We start from the raw sequence: 26,203 nt of genomic DNA on the forward strand, positions 1-26,203 counted from the left end.
CCGTCCGGCCTTCGTAGGTGCTCGCTAACAGCGCTTGCCCCCACAGTCTGTTAAAGGATATACGGGGGGGGGGTCTTTGTACACCTATTAGGGGTACACGTACTGTGTTCACCTACTTTCGGCACTCTCCGAGTGTTAAAATTCGTTTCGATGAGGACCCAATCGTAATGATGACCCGGGACAATTCCCGTGCCGATGCTGCTGCTCGGACGTTGAGGGCCCGTTGGCTTTTCTCAGCAGATCACTCAGATCGATTTGAAGCTTTCGTGACTGCAGGGATTCATCTTCTTGGTTCTTTCGGTAAAGTCACGTAGAAGGGAAATAATAAAATAATAAAAATAAAGCATTATAAAATACAATTCTCACGACGTTTCGGCCACAACGCAAGCAGCCGTCCCTTTGATGCTGCTAATCCTGCATAATGCACGGGCATAATATGACTTTGAGACCCCCCGCCCACCTCCTACGCATTTTCCATAAATATGCTAAATTCCTCTTGATATGCAAATTATTTTGTCAAGGCGCTCTTCTTCCCCCCTCCAACCCAGCTTAAATATACGCTCCAAGCTTGGTGGTGTTTCATTCTTCACCTGAGGACGGCTGCTTGCGTTGTGGCCGAAACGTCGTGAGAATGATTTTATTATTTTAATTTTTATTATTTTATTACTTCCCTTCTACGTGACTTTACCGAAAGAACCAAGAAGATGTGCATTTAGTATTGTACGTGGTGGGACGGGATGACGTGAAAGGAGGAGGCGTGATCGTCTGATGACGAACTTTGCTCCGGGTCGAGACGTCTCTCCCTGCCTGCGTGAGCACGGGGTGTGCGGGCGGGATGCCGGTCCACTGTGAGTCCCACCCACGGATCGATTTCAAAGGCAGCGGTGCTCGGAGCCGCATGCGGGGGGGGGGATGTCCACTTGACGGGTCCTGTGGAGTGGTCATGACCACTCCATCCCAGGCGTTGCCAGCAGGGGGCTCACTCTTGCTACAAAGCCAAAGAGCCCCTCCCCCTCGTGTAGCCTATAATAGACTGTTGGGCAAGTGCTGTTCGCGAGTAACAACCCATGAAGGCCGGAACGACCAATTATGGGGGTGGGTGGCCAGCACCACGCAGGGAGAGACACTCACACAGAGAGACACTCACACAGAAACACTCACACAGAGAGACACTCACACAGAAACACTCACACAGAGAGACACTCACACAGAGAGACAAAGATAAAGACAAATATCCCCCGTATAGCCTTAACAGACTGTAGGGGCAAGTGCTGTTAGCGTAGCACCTATGAAGGCCGGAACGGTACACGAGGGGGTGGGTGGCCAGCGCCACGCCCGACCGCCTTTGTCTCCCTAGCGGCGATGTTTACACACCGCACCAGGTACTCATTTGAGGCTGAGTCGACCTAGGGGAGGCCCCGGACCGGTTCAGATAATCGTCACTGGTGTTCGCCGTGAGCGGGAACCGTCCCTCCGAAAAACAAAAACTCCACGGTTTTCTGCACTTCCCGTCAACCGCATGACCTTCGGGGTTAGCGAGTAATTTCGGCAGCAGTGAGTTCAACACAAGCGACCTCCGCACTGGTTTCGACATGCAAGTGCCTCATCAGCAGTCAGGCTTGTTTGAGCCAATGCTGGTGGACTGTCAGATAATTACAAGTACAATTTAATCCATAATATAGGTTTTTTTTAGTTATATCGTGTAAATATAAATGTGTCATTGCCCGCTAGTCAGGTTTTTGACGTCTACAAAATATGCCAATTCGTTACTAGTTCAGAAAACCGGTGTGTTGGAGAGTAAACCCACTGCAACATTTACAATCCGTGTACCGTGACGTTTCGTCGGTAATTACAACCAGCATCATCAGGCGACAGCCAGAGTTTTGGAGAAACCCTCCTCCTGTTTCGACCCTAAGTCGGGGGGTAAATGTGATGTCGTCACTTGTGAGCCATTTATATTTACGCGATGTAACCCAGAAAAACCTCTGTTGTGGGTAATGTTGCTCGCGAAAGCCTACGACGTGTTAAACCAAAAAAAGAGACAACTTGTAACACGCCGCACAACTCGGGGGCGCGGAGCTCATCTCTTCGAAGGCGTCTCCGACACAGGTGCGACTGCGTCTCTACGCGGCCTTCGAAGGTAGAAGACGACTCGATGCTGCGACCAGAGCCGTCCCTTGGGGGACGGTGAATCGGGACGACAGCCCTGGGCCCCTGTGCTTCAGGGGTTGGGTGGGGGGGGTCACGCGGTGTGATTTATCTCAGGCCCCGTACTCCCTTATGGACGGCTCTGGCTGGGAGAGGGAATGTGAAGGGCGATATCGGCAAGGAGGGCCCCTTCTCTTCAAGACGTGGGTCCTCGTTTGGACCACAAGACCAGCTGGTCAACAGGGTGGGGGAGGGGGGGGGCGGAGAGTCCCCACGTCTCGCTATGCGTGAACACGTGCGTGCGTGGATGCGTGGCGCAGCGTCACACACACATTGAGGCTGTAAGGTTTAAATTGCATTATTGCTTAGTTCGGCCTGTACGATAAGTGGAGCAGGTGTCGTGAATTGGTCGTTCAAATGGTGACACAAGCGCTAAATCCGGCACTTATTATCTCTTTGGGTAACTTAAAAATCAAAGACGGCTGCGACCAAAATAAAAAATGGCCGCCACCAAAATCAAAGATGGTCGCCACAAAAATGGTGGCCATCTTTGATTTGTAGATAGCTTGTTTTTTTGTTTTTTAAAGCTACACCATTGTGAATATCTCTTATGCTCGTATCACAATTTTAACGATTCCCATGGGGAAAAGAATTTCACTCATCTCCTCTACCAGATGATGAGCGAGATGGCTGTGCCAAAACTGAAGGTTCAAAGCCACCCGCGTGAGTGGTAGCCAACTCACCAGCACCACCTAGTTTAATACTTGAGTTTGGTAATCGCTAACCGGCATCTGATTACCGGTTGTGGTCACCGTTTACAGTGGTATTTTAGTGACAATTCCACTGATTTTATATAACCAACACCGTTGTTTCGACTGACGTGGAGTCGAAACCAGCAATCTCTAAACTGCGCATCCAGTGCGCTAACCTTTGACCCACCAAGTGGCCAAGCTCCCTTCTTATACTTTCTCAGTGAAAAATGTCAACGTGTATTTATTGCCGGTCAGTTATAATTGTGTATACGCGCGGTAACCAGTTTGAGTTTTTGTTTAATACCACGCAGTTACCGATAATTATTGAAACAAACGATTTGGACCACCCGAGTTCGACAAGAGCTCGCAAATTCGACAAATGCAAACCCTTGCCGCGGCGTCGTCGTCGTCGGTTCGGCCGAGTGGCTTCTTGCGTTTTCCCCCCACACGCCGCTCGCGTGTGCAACTCGCAAGAAGCCGCTGGGCCGTGACGGGACAACACTAAGAAACCCAATGACAGAAAACGGAATGCCCATAGCGTTACGTGGGGAGAAACGGAATGCAACATTAGGGTTACGTTCAAAACGGAATGCCCATTGGCTCTACGGGGGGTGGGGGGGAGGTGAAATGGCTCTAACATGGGGGGAAAGGGAATCCCCGTTGATTAACATTAAGAAAATCGAGTTGCCATTAAGTTACACAGGGAAACAAGGAAATTCGCATTGGCTAACATGGAGAAAACAGAATGTCCATAGTCTAACGGTGAAAACGGAATGCCCATTGGCTAAGATTTAAAACGGAATATCCACAGGCGTGCTTCGTTGTCGGTGTCGTTCGCTCGAATCTGTGCCTCGTCTGCGGCTGCACAGTGAGAGGCCCCGACTTTACATTCACACAAATGATCACATTCACATAAATAATCACATTCACATGAATCATCCCGTTCACACAAATAATCGGATTCACACAAATCATCACATTTACACAAACCATCGAATTCACACAAATAATCACATTTACACAAATCATCACATTCACACGAATCATCCCATTGCCACACAAATCATCACATTCACACAAATCATCACATTCACACAAATCACCGCATTCACACAAATCATCACATTCACACAAATCATCGTATTAACACAAATCATCATATTCACACAAATGATTGTATTCACACAAATCATCACATTCACACAAATCATCACATTCACACAAATCACCGCATTCACACAAATCACCACGTTCCAGAACGCCTCAAATCGCTCATCCCCGCGTGACACACACGGGCGCTGGAACAGGTTTTGCAGTCACGTGCAGTTACAACAAAACAAACGATCCCCCTCACCCCCTCCTCACCCCCCTCCTCACCCCCTCCTCATCCCCTCCTCCACCGCGATGTTTCTATGAACTGTGAAAAATGTGCGCGTGCTGTTGGGTTGCAAGCGGGGGTCCCGCGACCGTCTGGGAGGAAAGAGGCAGCGAGGGACATAGAGAGACGGAGAGAGACAGAGACTTTGACTTTTAAACAACTTTTATTGCCGCCAGCAGCAACAGCACTGGAGGCGATTTCGATACGAAATACACAAAGTCACCAGCAAACAAATGAAAACAAACGCTACAAATCCACGCGCTGTGGCGCTTAAAGCACCGCGCACAACACGAAATAAAAGTCACGTGGTGGTGGTGGTGGTCATCGCGCACGCCACGGTGACGAGCGAGCGCTTCAGAAGGTGAACACCACGAGGGTGCCGTCCACGCTGGTACAGAGAGAGGGGCTTTTCCGGCTCCACAGCGTTCGAAGAAGACGCTCCGCACATCACCGACATGTGTGTGGTACATGGCGTGCTCCAGCCGGAGCCGCGCCTTGAGCAGGCCCCTGAAAACACTGGAAGCGCAGAGCAGCCGTCAGTGTCACCCAAAAGGCGGAGCATTGGTTTGAGCCGCTGGCAGTGTAAGTACTGGTGGGGCAGATCCTCCCTGGCACCGCAGGAAATGCACAAGTCAGAGAGAGACGCAGAGAGAGGCAGAGAGAGACGCCTTTGCCCTGCGCAAGACGCGTGGTGAATATCGCGATGATGACGATGACGGTGGTGGCGGTGGTTATTGAAACGGATGTAAATGCTTGCAGGAGTTTGTCTGTTTGCCGCTTGCTCTGCTGTACGCACGCCGCGACAAAGACAAAGACTCACCCGCATAGCCCCAGCGGAGTTGTCGTTAGCGAGTAGCACCTGTGAAGGCCGGCACGGCACACGAAGGGGGGTGGGTGTCCAGCACCAGGCCCAGCCGCCTTTGTCTCCCTCGTGCCGATGATTTTTACACACCGCACCAGGTACTCATTTTGAGGCTGAGTCGACCTAGGGGAGGCCCAGGACCGGTTCGGATAAATCCGTCGCTGGGTGGTGCTGGTTGCCGTGAGCGGGAACGGAACCGCGGGTCCGCTGGGTTTTGTAGCTCACGCGCACACAGACAAAGCTCCCCCATGTAGCCTTTACGGACTGTTGGGGTAAGTGCTGTTAGCGGGCACCGGTGAAGGCCGGCATCGTGGCACACGAGGGGGCGTGGGGGGGTTTTGAGATTTGGTGTCCGCGGCGCTGCCACGGCGGCTGGGTGAAGTGGCAACTTCGATCTCGTCCGCATCGCCTCGCAAGTCTCCCTCTCCTCTGCAGTAGCCGCGTGCGTCTCGTCTGGACGACGTCTATCTCCGCATATAAATATGTATATCTGGGGTTTATAGATCTTATTGTGAATCCGCGTGTCGCTCTGGGGTCTATAGACGTGGCATTTGGCGCTGTCGGGATGCCACCGTCCATGTGGTGCGACGTCCGGCACTGAGGACGTGCGAACTCAGAGGTCACGGGGTCGATCCGATCTCCCGGTGCGGCAGTCGAAACAAAACCTCCCCTCTCTCACCAAAGACAAAGATCTCCCGTGTAGCCTTAACAGACTGACGGGGCAAGTGCTGTTCGCGAGAAACCAATGAAGGCCGGTAAGGCACATGATGGGGTTGGGTGGCCAGCACCACGCTCGGCCGCCTTTGTCTCCCCAGTGCTGGCGATGTTTGCTACACACCGCCCCCCCTCCTCCCTCTCCCCCCTCCAGCTCAACCTGCCGGCTCGACTCACCTCGGGTCCGGCCCGGGTCTCTGATCGCCCACCCCCACCACCCCCACTATGTGTGTCTGTGTGTCTATGTGTGAGTGTCTGTGTGTGAGTGTCTGTGTGTCTGTGTGTGTGTCTGTGTGTGAGTGTCTGTGTGTGTGTCTGTGTGTGTCTGTGTGTGTGTCTATGTGTGTCTGAGTGTGAGTGTCTGTGTGTCTGTGTGTGTGTCTGTGTGTGAGTGTCTGTGTGTGAGTGTCTGTGTGTGTGTCTATGTGTGTCTGTGTCTATGTGTGAGTGTCTGTGTGTCTGTGTGTGAGTGTCTGTGTGTGAGTGTCTGTGTGTGAGTGTCTGTGTCTGTGTGTGAGTGTGTGTGTGAGTGTCTGTGTGTGAGTGTCTGTGTGTGAGTGTCTGTGTGTGAGTGTCTGTGTGTGAGTGTCTGTGTGTGTCTGTGTGTCTATGTGTGTCTGTGTGTGTGAGTGTCTGTGTGTGAGTGTCTGTGTGTCTATGTGTGTCTATGTGTGAGTGTCTGTGTGTCTGTGTGAGTGTCTGTGTGTGTGTGTCTGTGTGTGAGTGTGTGAGTGCAACAGCAGCAGTGACACGTTCAGCGGCAACAGCAGAGGCGGCTGTGGCTTGCAGGCTGCTTGCGGCAGGCGTGGCCGCGACGGCCCCCACCCCCTCACCCCCCCACCTCTCACCCCCACCCCTCACCCCCACACCTCACCCCTCCCCCCCGTGGCCGCGATAGGTGGGGAGGGGCACCCTGGGGGACATGGGGGGGGGGAGGGGTGAACCCGCCCCGCCCTTCCCGTGGCCGCGAGGGGGGAGGAGGGGGGGGGACAAGGGGGGGGGGGACAAGGGGGGGAGCCCCTCCCCGTGGCCACGAGGAGGGGGTGGGGGGGGGGACCCCGCGCCCCGCCCCGTCTCGCGCCGCGTCTCCTCCGCTTTAAGAGGCGGCGTGCGGAGCGAGGTAATTACCACTCAGACCTCCTCCTCCTCCTGCTCCGTGAGCGCTCCCGAGGACTGCTGCCCGTCCACCAGTCGCTGCTGCTGCTGCTGCCGCTGCTGCTGCTGCGTGATACCCGTGGCGCTCTCCCCGCCTGTCGGATTTTCTCATCGGAGAGTTGACCGCGACAGATTATCACCGACACCGCCGCCGTTGCTGCAAAGTTTGCCACGACTCTCGAGAGCTCCCCAAGTTGTCCACACCCCCCCCCCCTGCCCCCCCTGCCCCCCCTACTCCGACCCGTGTCTCTCTCTCTCGATGGCTCTCTGAAGTTTGCGACTTCAAAGGGAGTTTTTTTTGCTGCCGCGCTCCTCGGATTAATGCGGCGGCCACTGCGCACGAAGAGCGCGGAGAGCGCGAGCTGCTGCTGCTGGGGCCACGACGCCTCCTCCTGCTGCTGCTGCTCCTGCTGCTGCTGCTGCTCCATGGAGCCGTGCGTGGACAAACTGTGAGGGGCCCCCACCACCACCACCATCTCCGGCCCCCCACCACCACCACCACCAGCCCACCATCACCACCGGCCCCCCACCACCTCAACCACCGGCCCCCCCACCACCACCACCGGCCCACCACCAGCCCTCCACCACCACCACCAGCCCCCCACCACCACCACCGGCCCCCCCACCACCACCACCGCCCCACCACCACCACCACCCCACCACCACCCCCGGCCCCCCACCACCACCACCACCACCGGCCCCCCACCACCACCACCGGCCCACCACCACCACCAGCCCCCCACCACCACCACCACCACCGGCCCCCCCCCCCACCACCAGCCCCCCACCACCACCAGCCCCGCACCACCACCACCGGCCCCCCCCCACCACCACCCCTGGCCCCCCACCACCACCACCAGCACCACGCGCCGCCCAGCAGCAGCAGCAGCAGGAGGATGGAGGCGCGCAGTGTCCCCGCGGGGTCGCCACTGCGCCTGGCGCTGCTGCTGCTCACGCTGCTGCTGCTCACGCCGCCTGCTCACGCGTCCTGGTGGTACGTGCACGTGACACTGCGGATGATGGTGATGATCATGCTGATGATGAGGATGATCATGCTGATGATGATCATGATCATGCTGCTGCTGATGATGATGATACCGCTGCTGATGATGATACTGCTGCTGCTGATGATGATACTGCTGATGATGATACTGCTGCTGATGATGCTGATGATACCGCTGCTGATGATGATGACGCTGCTGCTGATAATGATACTGCTGCTGGTGGTGACGATGACACTCCTGCTGCTGATGCTGCTGATACTGCTGCTGCTGATGCTGCTGATGATATCGCTGCTGCTAATAATGATACTGCTGCTGCTGGTGACGATGACACTCCTGCTGCTGATGATACTGCTGCTGATACTGATGCTTATGATAATGCTGCTGATACTGCTGATGATACTGCTGCTGATACTGATGCTGATGATACTGCTGCTGATACTGCTGCTGATGATACTGCTGCTAATGCTGCTGCTGCTGCTGATACTGCTGCTAATGCTGCTGATGATACTGCTGCTGATACTGATGCTGATTATACTGCTGCTGATACTGCTGCTTATGCTGCTGCTGATGATACTGCTGCTGATAATGATACTGCTGCTGCTGGTGACGATGACACTCCTGCTGCTAAAGACAGTTGGTGATGACGATGATATTGCTGATGCTGCTGCTGATGCTGCTGATAATGCTGCTGATACTGATGCTGATGATACTGCTGCTGCTGATGCCCACTCCGTCAGTCCACTCTGCGCCACACGTGACCCCCGCCACTCAACCCCCCCCCCCCCCTAGCTCCGCTAGAGCACATGGCGCAGTGACACATGGCGCAGTGACTCTACGTTGTGTTGGATTCCTTGGCGGTCCTTCGAAGACAATCGTGGAATTTCCACATTCTCATGGCGGGGCCCCAAGGCTATAGGTGTACAACGTCGGACGCTTGAGCACCGTTCACTTTCAGAAATTGTACGACGTTTTAGCGACCCCCCCCCCCTCCAAAAGCAGCATTTGCGTGATGACAACCATTAGGGGAGCCGAGATCTCCATCGGAGTAAAATGTCAAATAGAAGCGCGCACGAGGCGCGGTGCGGATGGGATCCGCGAGCGAGTTGTCGTCATCGCGTCACAAGTCGCTTGCAAAGTAGCAACAAGGACGGCGACAACAACAACAACCGAGGTTCCACAGCAGCGGTAGACGCGTGTTGTTGTTGTTGTTGTTGTTAAACGTTGGCGGCTTTTTTGCTCAACCTAGCATCTTGCGCGTTCGCGACGAAGTTGGATACCCGTCTAGGGCGAGCGGGCGGGCAGGAAGGAGAGGAGGTGACGAGAGTCATGATGAGGTTGGATGACGATGATGATGAGGTTGGATGATGATGGGGGGGGTAGACGCCTGGATGAGCCTCGTTTCCAGCGAGGATCCACGGCGGTCGTGGTGGTGGCGGTAGCAGCAGCTGACGCGTTCAACGTGGAAGATGCAAAGCGAGCACGTTGAAACTAAAGCGATGATTTATATTTCGATTTAAAGCTTTCGTGACTGCAGGGATTCATCTTCTTGGTTCTTTCGGTAAAGTCACGTAGAATGGAAATAATAAAATAAATATTATTTTATAATTATTCTATTATGTTTTATTTTATTATTTCCATTCTACGTGACTTTACCGAAAGAACCAAGAAGACGATGATTTATATGTTTTAAAACTTAACCAGGTAAGGCCCACTGAGCTGTAGGGTTCTTTATCGGAAGCGACCTGGATGGCCATCACGAATGATTGCACCCCAGACGAAGTGGCCTTCGTCGTGTGAGAGGTTTACAGCAGTCGGTCAAATGCTCGCAACGCGGGGTGAGGTTGATTCGAAACGTGGAGGGGGGAAAAGCGGAGGACCCGGAGGAAAATCCACGCGAGCACGGGGAGAGAGAGACACGCAGGGTCGGGATCGAACCCACGGCCTCCTGTACACCAAGCGAGGTAGTTAACATCTCCTAGCCACCGTGATGATGATGCGAAAGAGACACGCAAACTCCAAATATACAGCAGGCATCGTCAGGGTCGGGATCGACCCCACGACCTCCTATACACCAGGCGAGGTAGTTAACATCTCCTAGCCATCGTGATGATGGTGATGAGGGAGAGACACGCAAACTCTAAATATGCAGCAGGCATCAGCGTCGGGATTGACCGCACGACCTCCTGTACACCAGGCGAGGTAGTTAACATCTCCTAGCCACCGTGATGATGATGAGAGAGAGAGAGACACGCAGGGTCGGGATCGACCCCACGACCTCCTGTACACCAGGCGAGGTAGTTAACATCTCCTAGCCACCGTGATGATGATGAGAGAGAGAGACACGCAGGGTCGGAATCGAACCCACGACCTCCTGTACACCAGGCGAGGTAACTAACATCTCATAGCCACCGCGGCGTGCCCACGGTCAGCGACTCGTAGCTGACACGAAGCAGTGACTCTGACGATGCTCCGCACTTTCTAAACCAATAACAACAGGTCGCATTCCCTCCTCCAAGCAGATTTATTACGTTTTTTTTGGGTGTCAAAACAGCAGGAGCGTGTTCTTCTTGTTTTAGTTTTTTGACGGCACGTTGCGGGTACGTTGCGGGTACGTTGCGAGTACGTTGCGGGTACATTGTGGGTACGTTGCGGGTACGTTATGGGTACGTTGCGGGTACGTTGTGAGTACGTTGCGGGTACGTTGCGGGGTCAGCGAGCCAGAGACAAGAGATCCGTAGCCCGGCAGGCCACGTCCGCTCGTCTGCTCTATACCGACCTCTCGCCACGGCGAAATCCGACGAGCTGTGAAGCGCTTTGTATTCCCACTGGATGTGCCAGTCGGGTTGGCCATGGGCGAGGGTCAGAAAGTGACACCGATAGGAGTGCAAAGTAGAGGGAAGGTCAGCAGATCACTAAAAAGACGTCCGTTGAAACTAACTTTTGTTTTATTAATGTTACCAGATAAGATCCAGCCGAGCTAAGAGCGTCTTTGTCAGAAGCGTCCTGGCCACACACGACATCTCAACGGAGGGGCCCATCATCATCATCGTGGTCGTGGTGGTCGTGTGGACATTCATTGTTGTTGCAGCCAGCGGCTCTTAAACCTTGACCGCAGCCTTGCACCCATTCGGTTCTCAATAATAATAAAAACAACAACAATGTCAATAGACACATTAGGGGCTGACGAAACAACGTAAGTTGTTACTTACGTGCCGTGCTTCGTTTGCGTTTCGATGATTGACGTTTTAAAATAATTTGGCCGTGTCTCGCACACCCCCCATAGAGGGCATCTCGCACCCACGGGGGGGGGTGCGGTGTGGACCCACGGGGGGGGGGTGGACCCCAGGGGGGGGGGGTGGACCCCCAGGGGGGGGGAGGGGGGGTGTGGACCCCCAGGGGGGGAGGGGGGGTGTGGACCCCCAGGGGGGGGAGGGGGGGTGTGGACCCCCAGGGGACCCCCAGGGGGGTCTGCGTGTAACGTCACGCGCGGGCCTCCCTCGCTCGGTCACGTGCCGCGCGCACTCGCGGCACGTGACCGAGTTTTGTGCTTCGACTCCACGCGGGTTGCGGACGTGGGACCAAATTGTGTGTGTACTGCGTGTGTGTGTCTGTGTGTATGTGTGTGTCTGTGTGTATGTGTCTGCGTGTGTGTGTGTCTGCGTGTGTGTGTGTCTGTGTGTGTGTGTGTGTCTGCGTGTGTGTCTGTGTGTGTGTCTGTGTGTATGTGTGTGTCTGTGTGTATGTGTCTGCGTGTGTGTGTGTCTGCGTGTGTGTGTGTCTGTGTGTGTGTGTACTGTGTGTGTGTGTCTGTGTGTGTGTCTGTGTGTGTGTGTACTGTGTGTGTGTACTGTGTGTGTGTGTACTGCGTGTGTGTGTCTGTGTGTATGTGTGTGTCTGTGTGTCAGCACACACACAGCACACACATCACACACACAGCACACACACAGCACACACAGCACACACACAGCACGCACACAGCACACACACACACAGCACGCACACAGCACACACACAGCACACACACGCACACACAGCACGCACACAGCACACACACACACACAGCACACACACAGCACACACACAGCACACACACACAGCACACACACAGCACACACACAGCACACACACAGCACACACAGCACACACAGCACGCACACAGCACGCACACAGCACGCACACAGCACACACAGCACGCACACACAGCACGCACACAGCACACACAGCACACACACAGCACGCACACAGCACACACACACACAGCACACACACAGCACACACACACAGCACACACACAGCACACACACAGCACACACAGCACACACAGCACGCACACAGCACGCACACAGCACACACAGCACGCACACACAGCACGCACACAGCACACACAGCACGCACACAGCACGCACACAGCACACACACACAGCACACACACAGCACACACACACAGCACACACACAGCACACACACAGCACACACACAGCACACACACAGCACACACAGCACACACAGCACACACACAGCACACACAGCACACACACACACAGCACACACACACACAGCACGCACACACACAGCACGCACACAGCATTGGCAGAGGGGGGCTGGTTGTCTCGCAAGCGACTTTCACTCCCTGCTCCCCACTCGCGCCGGCCTGCGATGATCCCTGCCAGCCCACGGCGTTCCCCAACACCCCCCCCCCGCTACCCAGGACGTCCCATCCAGTCGCGGTGAAGACGACGAGTACGACGCTTGGGCATTGGGCTTTTGGGATCCTTGGTTTTTTTTTCGTCGCAAATTTCAAAATCGCACCAAAAAAAAAATCAAATCCCCGAGTGTTGCCGTGCCGCTTGCCGACACGGGGACACCCCGAGCGTGCAACGCAGAGGTATACTCTTAGTTCTTTCGGTAAAGTCACGTAGGTAAAATTAATAAAAATAAAACAATAAAAATCACCACGTTTCGTAGGCAACACAAGCTTCCGTCTTCAGGTGAATAGCCTCCACGAGGAGGAATTCCACCTCTCTGTTAGAATTTTTAACAGACAACGAGACAAGAAGTCACAGCTTCTCGAGACGCTGACCTTCCTCAAGAGATGCCGCGATAAGAAATTAATCCTCCCCCTTAACCACTATATAAGGGTTTGCTGTGACGGTTTCACCTGAAGACGGAAGCTTGTGTTGCCTCCGAAACGTCGTGATTTTTATTGTTTTATTTTTTATAAAATTTTACCTACGTGACTTTACCGAAAGAACTAAGAGTATGAATCCTTGCAGTCACGAAAGCTTCAAATCTAGAACGCAGAGGTACTCACAGCGGTGGGGGGGGGGGTGGGGGGTCAGGCCAGGTCAGTCGCACCTCACGGAGGCGTCGAGGCATCTGCGGATGAATCGGAGCGACGAGAAGTCGTCCCCGTCGCGCGCGTTGGCGTCGGCGTGACGCCGTCCACGAACACGTGGTGTGTGTTTGTGTACAGACAGGGTGCTTCACAACAACAATAACAACAACAATAAACACCTTCTTGGTTCTTTCGGTAAAGTCACGTAGAATGGAAATAATACAATAATAAAAAGAAAACATAATTAAATAATTCTCACGACGTTTCGATTCAGACTCTCTGTCTTCTCGACAGACCTCGACAGATCTCGACAGACCTGTTCTTCACCTGAGGACGGCTGCTTGCGTTGTGGCCGAAACGTCGTGAGAATTATTTTATTATGTTTTATTTTTATTATTTTATTATTTCCATTCTACGTGACTTTACCGAAAGAACCAAGAAGATGAATCCCTGCGGTCACGAAAGCTTTAAATCGGAACAATAAACACGTTAACGTTGATGAGAATTAGGCATCAACGCCGCAATAAAGGTGACGCTTTGACTTTTTGAAGCGATTCACGGTTACCTTCTTGGTTCTTTTGGTAAAGTCGCGTAGAAGGGAAATGATAAAATAATAAATAATAAAATTTCGATTTAAAGCTTTCGTGACTGCAGGGATTCATCTTCTTGGTTCTTTCGGTAAAGTCACGTAGAAGGGAAAAAATTAAATAATACAAATAAAACAATAAAATTCTCACGACGTTTCGGCCACAACGCAAGCAGCCGTCCTCGGGTGAAGAACAGGTCTTTCGGAAAGACAGCGTCTGAAAGAAAAAAAAGATTCACGTTACATTTGCTATCAAGTCGCAGTGTGCGTATCCCATTTTTTTTGTGTCCATTAAAAGCCAGAGTCGCGTAAGGCGAAGTCGTTGTGTGATCCACCAACCCCCTCGCTGCCGCCTCCACGGTCACACGTGGCTTGCGCAGAGCGAGTCGATTGCCACGTTTGCCGGACTTCTTTCGCGCCGTACGTAGCCGACCGTACCGACAGCGTTTGTTTTAGGGCGACGGTTACACGAAAGCAACATCGGCTCGCGTGCGCTCCGTACTGCCGCAGTTACAAGGGACGGAGCAGTTTTTGTTTGAGTTGGATGCGCAACAACAACAAACAACAACAACAACCAACAACAACCAACAACAACAAACAACAACAAACAAAGTTCAAAGTTCATTTATTAGGTAGAGCCCTGTGAGCCATTCGGCTCTTGAATCGGGTGCAACCGCAACAAACACAAAACAAAAACATGAACAAAAACATCTTAAAGTGAATATGTGCAAACAGAAAATCCAACAACAACCAACAACAACAACCAACAACAACCAACAACAACCAACAACAACAACCAACAACAACAACCACCAACAACAACAACCAACAACAACTAACAACAACCAACAACAACCAACAACAACAACCACCAACAACAACCAACAACAACCAACAACAACAACAACCAACAACAACCAACAACAACAACAACCAACAACAACAACCAACAACAACAACCACCAACAACAACCAACAACAACCAACAACAACCAACAACAACAACCAACAACAATAACCAACAACAACCAACAACCAACAACAACAACCACCAACAACAACTAACAACAACAACCAACAACAACCAACAACAACAACCAACAACAACAACCACCAACAACAACAACCAACAACAACCAACAACAACCAACAACAACAACAACCAACAACAACAACCAACAACAACAACAACCAACAACAACTAACAACAACAACCAACAACAACCAACAACAACAACCAACAACAACAACCACCAACAACAACAACCAACAACAACCAACAACAACCAACAACAACCAACAACAACAACCACCAACAACAACCAACAACAACAACCAACAACAACCAACAACAACCAACAACAACCAACAACAACAACAACCAACAACAACAACCAACAACAACAACCAACAACAACAACCAACAACAACCAACAACAACCAACAACAACCACCAACAACAACAACCAACAACAACCAACAACAACAACAACAACCACCAACAACAACAACCAACAACAACCAACAACCAACAACAACAACCAACAACAACAACCACCAACAACAACAACCAACAACAACCAACAACAACCAACAACAACCAACAACAACAACCACCAACAACAACCAACAACAACAACCAACAACAACAACCAACAACAACCAACAACAACCAACAACAACCAACAACAACAACAACCAACAACAACAACCAACAACAACAACCAACAACAACAACCAACAACAACCAACAACAACCAACAACAACCACCAACAACCAACAACAACCACCAACAACAACAACCAACAACAACCAACAACAACAACAACAACCACCAACAACAACAACCAACAACAACCAACAACCAACAACAACAACCAACAACAACAACCACCAACAACAACCAACAACAACAACCAACAACAACAACCAACAACAACCAACAACAACCAACAACAACCAACAACAACAACAACCAACAACAACAACCACCAACAACAACAACCAACAACAACTAACAACAACAACCAACAACAACCAACAACAACAACCAACAACAACAACCACCAACAACAACAACCAACAACAACCAACAACAACAACAACGCAGGGCGCGTTCGCCGCGGTGTTTGCTGGTCGGCGTTGCCAGAGGCGTGGGGACGATCTGGGGCTCGAACAGCAGCGGATTTTACAGGCGGCACAGATATCCACCAGATCATCACTCGAAGGCTTTACATCAAAGTTCACAACGTTAGCAGCAGCAGCAGTATCGGCAACAGCAGTGGCAGCAGTATATGCAGCAGCAGCAGTAGCAGCGGCAGCAGAATCAGCAGTATCGGCATCAGCAGCAGTATCGGCAGCAGTATCAACAGCAGTAGTATCAGCAGCAGCAGTATCGGCATCAGCAGTAGTAGCAGCAGCAGTATCAGCAGTAGCAGTATCAGCAGCAGTATCAGCAGAAGTATCAGCAGCAGCTGTGGCAGCAGTATCGGCAGCAGTATCGGCAGCAGCAGCAGTGACAGCAGTATCGGCATCAGCAGCAGTAGCAGCAGCAGTATCAGCAGCAGTATCAGCAGCAGTAGTATCAGCAGCAGTATCAGCAGCAGTAGTATCAGCAGCAGTAGCAGCAGTATCAGCAGCAGTATCAGCAGCAGTATCAGCAGCAGTAGTATCAGCAGCAGTAGCAGCAGTAGCAGCAGTATCAGCAGCAGTAGTATCAGCAGCAGTATCAGCAGCAGTAGTATCAGCAGCAGTATCAGCAGCAGTATCGGTATCAGCAGCAGTATCAGCAGCAGCATCGGCGGTGTGTGCGTCTCCCGGTGACCACGTGACGAGTTTCGCGACGATTTTCTCCGACGAGAGCTCGCCGGAGCCTCTGACGATTTTGTTTTCATCTCCAAACGCGCGCTCGCTCCCAACCTGAGAGCACCTCCCGTGAGAGACGGAGCGGGGAGCGTCCCTCCCGCGTCCCTCCCTCGTGCCCACGCTCGATCGCGCAACGGCGGCTGATGTGTGTGTGCTGTGTGTGTGCTGTGTTGTGTGCTGTGCTGTGTGTGTGTGCTGTGTTGTGTGCTGTGCTGTGTGTGTCTGTGGGTGTGCTGTGTGTGTGATGTGTGTGTGCTGTGTGCGTGATGTGTGCGTGGTGTGTGTGTGGGTGTGTGTCTGTGTGTGTCTGTGTGTCTGTGGGTGTGTGTCTGTGGGTGTGTGTGTTTATGTGTCTGTGGGTGTCTGTGGGTGTGTGTCTGTGTGATGTGTGTGTGCTGTGTGTGTGCTGTGTGTGTGTGTGTGCTGTGTTGTGTGCTGTGCTGTGTGTGTCTGTGGGTGTGCTGTGTGTGTGATGTGTGTGTGCTGTGTGCGTGATGTGTGCGTGGTGTGTGTGTGGGTGTGTGTCTGTGTGTGTCTGTGTGTCTGTGGGTGTGTGTCTGTGGGTGTGTGTGTTTATGTGTCTGTGGGTGTCTGTGGGTGTGTGTCTGTGTGTGTCTGTGGGTGTGTGTTTCTGTGGGTGTATGTGACTTGTGAGTGCGTGTGTGTCTGTGAGTGTGTGTGTGGGTGTGTGTGTGTCTGTGGGTGTGTGTGTGTCTGTGGGTGTGTGGGTGCGTGTGTGTCTGTGGGTGCGTGTGATTTGTGGGTGTGTGTGTGTCTGTGTGTGTGTCTGTGGGTGTGTCTGTGGGTGTGTGTGTGTCTGTGGGTGTGTCTGTGGGTGTGTGTGTGTCTGTGGGTGTGTCTGTGGGTGTGTGTGTGTCTGTGGGTGTGTCTGTGGGTGTGTGTGTGTCTGTGACTGTGTCTGTGGGTGTGTGTGTGGGTGTGTGTGTGTCTGTGGCTGTGTCTGTGGGTGTGTCTGTGGGTGTGTGTGTGGGTGTGTGTGTGTTTGTCTTTGGGGAGCGGTAGTGGGGAGCGGTGGTGTAGTGGTTATCTCGCTGCGCTACGAACCCGGCGACCCGAGTTCTTTTCCCGCTCACGGACAAAACCAGTGACGATTATCTGAACCGGTCCTGGGCCTCCGCTAGGTCGACTCAGCCTCAAATGAGTACCTGGCGCGGTGTGTAAACATCGCCACTCGGGAGACAAAGGCGGTCGGGCGTGGTGCTGGCCACCCACCCCCTCGTGTGCCGCTCCGGCCTTCATAGCTGCTACTCGCAAACAGCACTTGCCCCAACAGTCTGTTAAGGCTACACGGGAGATCTTTGTTTGTGTGGAGGTGGTGGTGGGGGGGTGACACTGGGCACGTGTTTGAGGTGACGTGGTTCTCAACACGGCACGCGACCGCGCTGACAAAGACGTCCCCCGACTCCACGTGCGACTCCTCCACTTGATCCTGACGGAGAAACACTGTCACGTGTTGCTCTCTCTCTCTCGGAAGGAGCGCGTGTTGTGGGAGCGAGTGTACATACATCCACACACACACATTCACACACACACACACATCCACACACACACACATCCACACACACATCCACACACACACACACCCACACCCACACACACATACACACCCACACACACACATCCACACACATCCACACACACACATCCACACACATACACACACATCCACACACACACATCCACAAAACACATCCACACACACACACATCCACACACACATCCACACACACACACATCCACACACACATACACACCCACACACACACATCCACACACATCCACACACACACATCCACACACATACACACACATCCACACACACATCCACAAAACACATCCACACACACACACATCCACACACACACACATCCACACACACACATCCACAAAACACATCCACACACACATCCACACACACACACATCCACACACACACATCCACACACACACACATCCACACACACACACATCCACACACACACACATCCACACACACACACATCCACACACACACATCCACTCACTCTCTCATTCTCCCACTCTCTCCCACTCTCACTCTGTCCCCCCCTTCCCCCTCCCGCGTCGCAGGTTCATCGGTGCTCTGGGCGCCCGCGTCATCTGCGACAACATCCCGGGCCTCGTGGGCAAGCAGCGGCAGATCTGCCAGAAGCAGCCAGACGTGATGCGTAGCCTGGCCGAGGGGGCCCTCGACTGGATCCGCGAGTGCCAGCACCAGTTCCGGCACCACCGCTGGAACTGCAGCACGCTGGAGCGAGACCACTCCGTGTTCGGCAGGGCCATGCAGCGCAGTGAGTACCTCCTGGGGAGAGGGGAGGGTGGAGGCAGGGGGGGGGGCTACCCCTGTGGAGGAACGGAACCGGGGTGGCTGTGCGATGGGTACGCCGCGGTGGCTATGAGATGTTAACTACCTCGCCTGGTGTGCAGGCGGTCGTGGGTTCGATCCCGACCCTGACGATGCTTGCTGTATAGTTGGAGTTTGCGGTGTCTCTCTCTCTCATCATCATCACGGTGGCTAGGAGATGTAAACTCCCTCGCCTGGTGTACAGGAGGTCGTGGGTTCAATCCCGACCCTGACGCCTGCTGTATATTTGGAGTTTGTGGTGTCTCTCATCATCATCACGGTGGCTAGGAGATGTTAACTCCCTCGCCTGGTATACAGGCGGTCGTGGGTTCAATCCCAACCCTGACGATGCCTGCTGCTGTATATTTGGAGTTTGTGGTGTCTCTCTCTCATCATCATCACGGTGGCTAGGAGATGTTAACTACCTCGCCTGGTGTACAGGAGGTCGTGGGTTCAATCCCGACCCTGACGATGCCTGCTGCTGTGTATTTGGAGTTTGCGGTGTCTCTCTCTCATCATCATCACGGTGGCTAGGAGATGTTAACTCCCTCGCCTGGTATACAGGAGGTCGTGGGTTCAATCCCGACCCTGACGATGCCTGCTGCTGTATATTTGGAGTTTGCGGTGTCTCTCTCTCATCATCATCACGGTGGCTAGGAGATGTTAACCACCTCGCCTGGTGTACAGGAGGTCGTGGGTTCGAGAGAGGGTGGGAGAGGAGGGAGGAGAGACGGGAGGAGAGGGGTTGGGGGGCGAGGTGGCGGGAGATGGGGGAGGAGAGGGGGTGTGGAGGGGGGAGGGGCGACGAGGGGGTGGGCGAGGGGTGATGAGTTCACCGGCGGCCGTCTGGAACGCTCTTCCTACCGATATTCGGAAGCCGCTGGGAGCTATGATGCACTTTTACATCGAGATTGAAAACTCGTTTCTTGAAAACTGCTTTTTGTGTTTAGTTTGTTGTCCTTCCACCCCCTCCGATTCGCACGATTCGCTACGTACGGTGCGGAAGAGGTTCAACGTACGTGCATACAGCAGTGGATTGATCATGGATGATGCCGATAAAAACGTTGACTAGAAGTGGTTGCCGTTAGGCGCTCAACTCACGCCAACCAAGAAGGCGATTGTGTGAATGCTCCTCCCCATGACGATGGTGATGATTGCCTCACTGATTAATGGAGGGTCGTTGTGAAGCCTGTTTTCAGCAGAACCCTGCATTGGAATATTCGGTGTCGAATTACGTTTTGACGAGCGATTTGCGTTCATGGCAAAACGTTCATCCAGTGCGCGCTCGGTGATGGTGACACGTCGAAACGACGCCGGAAATGGGCTGATCGTACGAGGAACGCGTTCGATCCCAGCGTAGCGACGCGTCAGACACGTGGTGCGCGTGCCATGCAGACACACGCGTGCGTTACGTGACCGTGTGTGCGCACGCACGAGGCTGGTTCTGCTGTTGCGCCAACTCCAGGGATGGCGTTGTCGGAGGGTCACGATGCGCAGTGGCCGTTTGTCCCCTCTGCGGTCACGGCGATGTCAACGTCACTCTGCAATGACCGGGCACAGACTGCCCTGCAGTCCAAGACACTTCCCCGACATACTCACGTCCGAACTAACGAACATCCCGCACGCACTTACGAACGAAGCGCCCGCGACGCGTTCATTAATTGTAACAATAATAATAATAAATAATAATGCAATTTGTAACGCGCGCAAATTTGCGGACGTAACGGCCGCAACTCAGAGGCGCGGAGCCGAGCTCAGAGTCGTTCGAAAGCACGTGGTTATAGAGGTGAGTTTTTAAGTGTCTCTTGAAGGAGGCGATTGAGGTGATGCTGCGAATGTGCAGAGGGGTGATGGCGCTCCAGACTGTTGGGGCTGCCACCGAGAAGCGGCGCATAGACGTGATGACCATCCTGGATCTTGGTATCAAGAGGAGGTTGTGAGTCGCGCTGCGCAGGCATCTGCCGTGTGCCGAGCTGCAAGTTGGTAATAATGAAGAAAGGTACGGCGGGCAGGCGGATATGAAGGCATCGTGGCAGAGGCAGGCGGTCTTGTATGTGACCCTACTGGCGATGGGGAGCCAGTTGAGAGCACGGAGACAAGCGAGTGAGTCGAGACGGGGATGAGTGTGGGCAATGACGACGCGTGCCAGGTTGTTTTGTAGTCTTTGAAGTTTCTTTAGGTTGCCAGTGGAGGTCCGGACTAGGACGGAGTTACAATAGTCAAGGCGAGACCCAACTATGCAACATGCCGATGTGTTGGAAAACGTCGGTGTCTGAGAGCTTTCAGGTGAAAGTTACATCCCGTTCGCTCGTGACCCATGAACCGAACCACCATCCCCACCGTCACCACCGTCACCACCGTCCCCTCCGTCACCACCGTCACCACCGTCACCACCGTCCCCACCGTCCCCTCCGTCACCACCGCCCCCACCGTCACCACCGTCACCACCGTCCCCACCGTCCCCTCCGTCACCACCGCCCCCACCGTCACCACCGTCACCACCGTCACCACCGTCACACGTACGAACGTGCGGATGCATTCGCACGTCACGCGCTGCGTGCAAGTTCGCGTCGATTTCATATTCGTTGTTTCCACGTGTCGGCACGTGCTTTGCTATGCACGCGTGTGTGCGTGTGGCCTCAAGGTGCACATGGCCTGGCACAAGCGTCGTGGTGACGTCACCGCCACTTAGTGGCGAATGGCGGTTGTTGTTGTTGTCCCCCCTCCGTGGGGAGCGGTGGTGCAGCGGTTAGCGCGCTACGCTGCGCTACGCTGCGCTATGAACCCAGCGACCCGGGTTCGATTCCCGCTCACGGCCAACACCAGTGACGATTATCTGAACCGTGGGCCTCCCCTAGGTCGACTCAGCCTGAAATGAGTACCCGGTGCGGTGCGTCAACATCGCCACTGGGGAGGTGGTTGCCTGCCACCCACCCCCTCGTGTATTGTTCCGGCCTTCATAGGTGCTCGCTAACAGCACTTGCCCCGACAGTCTGTTTCGGCTATACGGGGGATCTTTGTCTTTGTCCCCCCTCCAGCCTGGACGCCTTGACAAACGAAATGACTTTAAATTTCGATTTAAAGCTTTCGTGACTGCAGGGATTCATCTTCTTGGTTCTTTCGGTAAAGTCACGTAGAAGGGAAATAATAAAATAATACAAATAAAACATAATAAAATACAATTCTCACGACGTTTCGGCCACAACGCAAGCAGCCGTCCTCAGGTGAAGAACAGGGCTGTCGGAAAGACAGCGTCCGAATGAGCACCACCAAGCCTGGCAGCGTATATTTAAGCTGGGTTAGAGGAGGAGAGTGCCTTGACAAAGGCTGCTTGCGTTGTGGCCGAAACATCGTGAGAATTGTATTTTATTATGTATTTTTATTGATTATTTTATTATTTCCCTTCTACGTGACTTTACCGAAAGAACCAATTAAACGAGACGACGTTCCGTCACCTGCCACACGCAGCAGTCGGCAACTTCTCCAAGCACCGTCACGCGCGGTCCTTCACTCGAAACGATTTGACGAGCGAGCTCCGACACCGTCGGTGTGACCTCTGAACCTGACCCCCCCCCCTCGCCACCACCCCCCCCACGCCCCCCCCTTGCAACCCCCCCCCCTCGTCACCACCCCCCCCACGCCCCCCCCCCCTCGCCACCACCCCCCCACGCCCCCCCCCCCTTGCAACCCCCCCTCGCCACCACCCCGCCACGCCGCCCCCCTTGCAATCCCCTTCTCACCACCACCCCCCCCCCCCTCGCCACCACCCCCCCACACCCCCCCCCCTCGCAACCCCCCCCCCTCGTCACCACCCCCCCACGCCCCCCCCCCTTGCAACCCCCCCTCGCCACCACCCCCCCACGCGTGTGTGACGTGGGGAGGGAGTGGTGGCGCAGCGGTTAGCGCTACGCTGCGCTACGAACCCGGCGATCCGAGTTCGATTCCCGCTCACGGCCACCAGCACCACCAGTGACGATTATCTGAACCGGTCCTGGGCATCCCCTAGGTCGACTCAGCCTCAAATGAGTATCTGGCGCGGTGTGTAAACATCGCCACTGGGGAGAAAAAGGCGGCCGGGCATGGTGTTGGCCACCCACCCCCTAGTGTGCCGTGCTGGCCTTCAGAGGTGCTCGCTGACAGAACTTGCCCCAACAGTCTGTTAAGACTATACAGGATCTTTGTCTGTGTCTTTGTTTTTTAAAGTGTGTGAGCTCCTCTTACCAGCTCCGGTTTGACAGCAGAGGTCCCACTCCGATTTAGTCGGGCGGCATTATCTTTTCATCGGCTGCGTAATGCTGCTGTGTGGAAGCTACCCGGTCTGTCGCTCCACACGAAGCTTCGGGTCTTCTCGGCCACGGCCATGCCCTCCCTTCTCTATGTTTGTGAAACGTGGAGTCCCACAATGGAACATCTGCACCGGTTATAAACATTCAGGCTGGCCGGCCTACGATCCATCCTGGGTTTAACCAGGCTGGATTGTGTGAGGAGCTCACAAATCCTTGAAAGATCTGGACACATTCCCATCGGTGAGCTCCTCCGGCAGGCAAGGCTGCGTTGGCTGGGTCATGTAGCCCGCACGCCCAGCCACTGCATGGCCAAGCAGCTTTTGATTAGTCGGATAGAGGGGGCTAAATGGGCACGGCACGGGCTGGAGAAGAGATGGAGTGATGCGGTACGGGAGGATGTGGAGCTGGGTGGACTTGCCGATGACTGGTACCAGTGGTGTCAAGATCGGCCTCTGTGGAGGAGGCTCGTGAAGGACGCTGCTGGGCAGTTGGAGGCAGTCGCCCTCCAACAACAACGGAGGGCGGAGGAGCGACGCTCACAACAACGAGTGGAGCGTCGGGTGGCTAAAATACATCGAGTTGGCACAGTGGGGAGCACAGGTGATGCATCAGCCAGTCATCTCGGTCATCTCAGTCAGTCAACCCATGGTACCTGAGTCTGTCCCGTGACCTGTCAACAGCGAACCTTCCACACTTCACGCAGCGTCAAAGTGCACTTGGCCTGGCACAAGCGCCGTGGTGACGTCACCGCTACTTACTGGCGTATGGCGGGCGCCGTTGTGGATCGCTTCACTGTTCTGGCAAATCGCCCGATGACGCTGGATGTGAATATCGGCGAAACGTCTCGGCACTCAGATTGTAGACGTTGTGGATTTACTCTCCGACACGCCGGTGGGCTGAAGTAGTAACTAATCGGCGCTTTGTTTACGCGACGAATCTCTTACTAATTGGCTGATGTCGGGTGGTGGAGGGTTTCGACAAATGTATACAGAGCCGGCCCTAGACCTTTGGGGGCCCTAAGCAAAATTTGGTTGGAGGCCCCTTTGATGTATGATTTTTTTCACCCACTCGCTAGCAGTGACTCTAGGGGGCCCTCTGCTGGCCACGGGGCCCTTTGCAATTGCAAGGGTCGCTTAGTGGCTGGGCCGGCTCTGAATGTATACTTACGCGATCTGACCCAAAAACCTTTATTAGGAATAATATTGGTCGCGAAAGCCTACGCGTTGATTAGGCCTATACAGCTCTGCCGGGACCTCACCTGCTAACATTACAAAAAATGGTTTTGAGTTTTGGTGTTTTCGGCGCTGCCACGGCGGCTGGGTGCAGTGGCAACTTCGATCTCGTCCGCATCGCCCCGCAATCTCCCCCTCCTCTGCAGTAGCCTCGTGCGTCTCGTCCGGACGACGTCTATCTCCGCCGGTCATCTCTCCGATCTTGCACGACAAAGGCTAACACCAGTGTTTAACATCACTGGCGAATCGATGAAACGGGCCTGGGCCTGCCCGAGCTCGACTCAGCCTTTCAATGAGCTGGTGCCGTTTGTCCGCATCAGCACTGGAGAGACAAAGGCGGCCGGGCGTGGCGTTGGCCAACCCACACCCTTCTTGTGCCGTGCCGGCCTTCATAGGTGCTATTCGCGAACAGCACTTGCCCCAGCAGCCTGCTAAGGCTATCGGGGGGGGGATCTTTGTCTTTGCGTGCATATGTGCCTGTGCGCGTGTAACTGCTGGCATCTGAGGCTCCACACCAAGCGAACTGGGCGCGACTACCCTTGATTGGGCATGTTTCCAGCACAACTGGCATTGGATGGCATGTTTGCCACTGCTGAGACTTGGGGGTGCCTGACATAGCCAAACTAAATCCGTACGTGTTGTTTGTGCGCCAAGCTCCCGTGTTTGCGTTGCCGCTTGGCGTTGATATTTTTATTTCCGCGCTTGAAATCTGTCGTCCGCGGAGCCCCAAACAAGCGGGGCGTTTGCGTGGGTGAAGGATTTGGTTGCCACGGTGGGTGGATTTAAAAAAAAATATATCAAAGTGATTTTCTGCTGAAACGTGCATCTAGCGCAGTTGCTCATCTCCTCTTGACGGTCCGAGACAGTGGTGGACATTCCACGTTCTTATGGCGGGGCTGGGCCTATCTACACTATAACCACTCTCGATTTTATCGATCAGCGGAGGTTCAATGAGATTCGTCAAACTCTGCACCACCACCCAAAGCAGGTATTGAACTCGCAACCATCGCACTGCGATTCCTCTGTACAGCCTCTTTGATTGGCGAGCGTGCGTGTCCTTGGCTAACTTGGGCGCTTGCAAGCAACGCGTTCAGAGCGGCGGTGGAGCAGAGGGAGAGACGCCCTGGTGAGATGTTAACTACCTCGCCTGGTATACAGGAGGTCGTGGGTTCGATCCCGACCCTGACGCCTGCTGCTGTGTATTTTGAGTTTGCGTATCTCTCTCTCATCATCATCATTATGGTGGCTAGGAGATGTTAACTACCTCGCCTGGCACATAGAAGACGTGGGTTCGATCTCAAACCCTGACGCCTGCTGTATATTTGGAGTTTGCGTGTCTCTCTCTCTCATCATCATCATCACGGTGGCTAGGAGATGTTAACTACCTCGCCTGGTACATAGGATACGTGGGTTCGATCTCAAACCCTGACGCCTGCTGTATATTTGTAGTTTGCGTGTCTCTCTCTCTCTCCCCGTGGTCGCGTGGATTTATCTCCGGGTCC

At 53.9% G+C, this 26,203-nt stretch overlaps 1 protein-coding gene across 1 annotated transcript in view; it reads left to right on the forward strand.

The window, feature by feature from the left end:
• Positions 1-7,897: 7,897 nt before the first annotated feature.
• Positions 7,898-26,203, forward strand: part of LOC144732784 (protein Wnt-2b-like) — a 60,540-nt gene continuing 42,234 nt past the window's right edge. Inside the window, exons 1-2 of the mRNA XM_078614373.1 lie at positions 7,898-8,003; positions 18,910-19,130. Coding sequence (XP_078470499.1) covers positions 7,906-8,003; positions 18,910-19,130 — 319 coding nt within the window. The 5' untranslated portion in view covers positions 7,898-7,905. The remainder of the gene's footprint in view (positions 8,004-18,909; positions 19,131-26,203) is intronic.

This window comes from Lampetra planeri, chromosome 44 (genome assembly GCF_965212315.1).
Source record: "Lampetra planeri chromosome 44, kcLamPlan1.2.h2, whole genome shotgun sequence".
In the NCBI taxonomy this organism is placed as follows: Eukaryota; Metazoa; Chordata; class Hyperoartia; order Petromyzontiformes; family Petromyzontidae; genus Lampetra; species Lampetra planeri.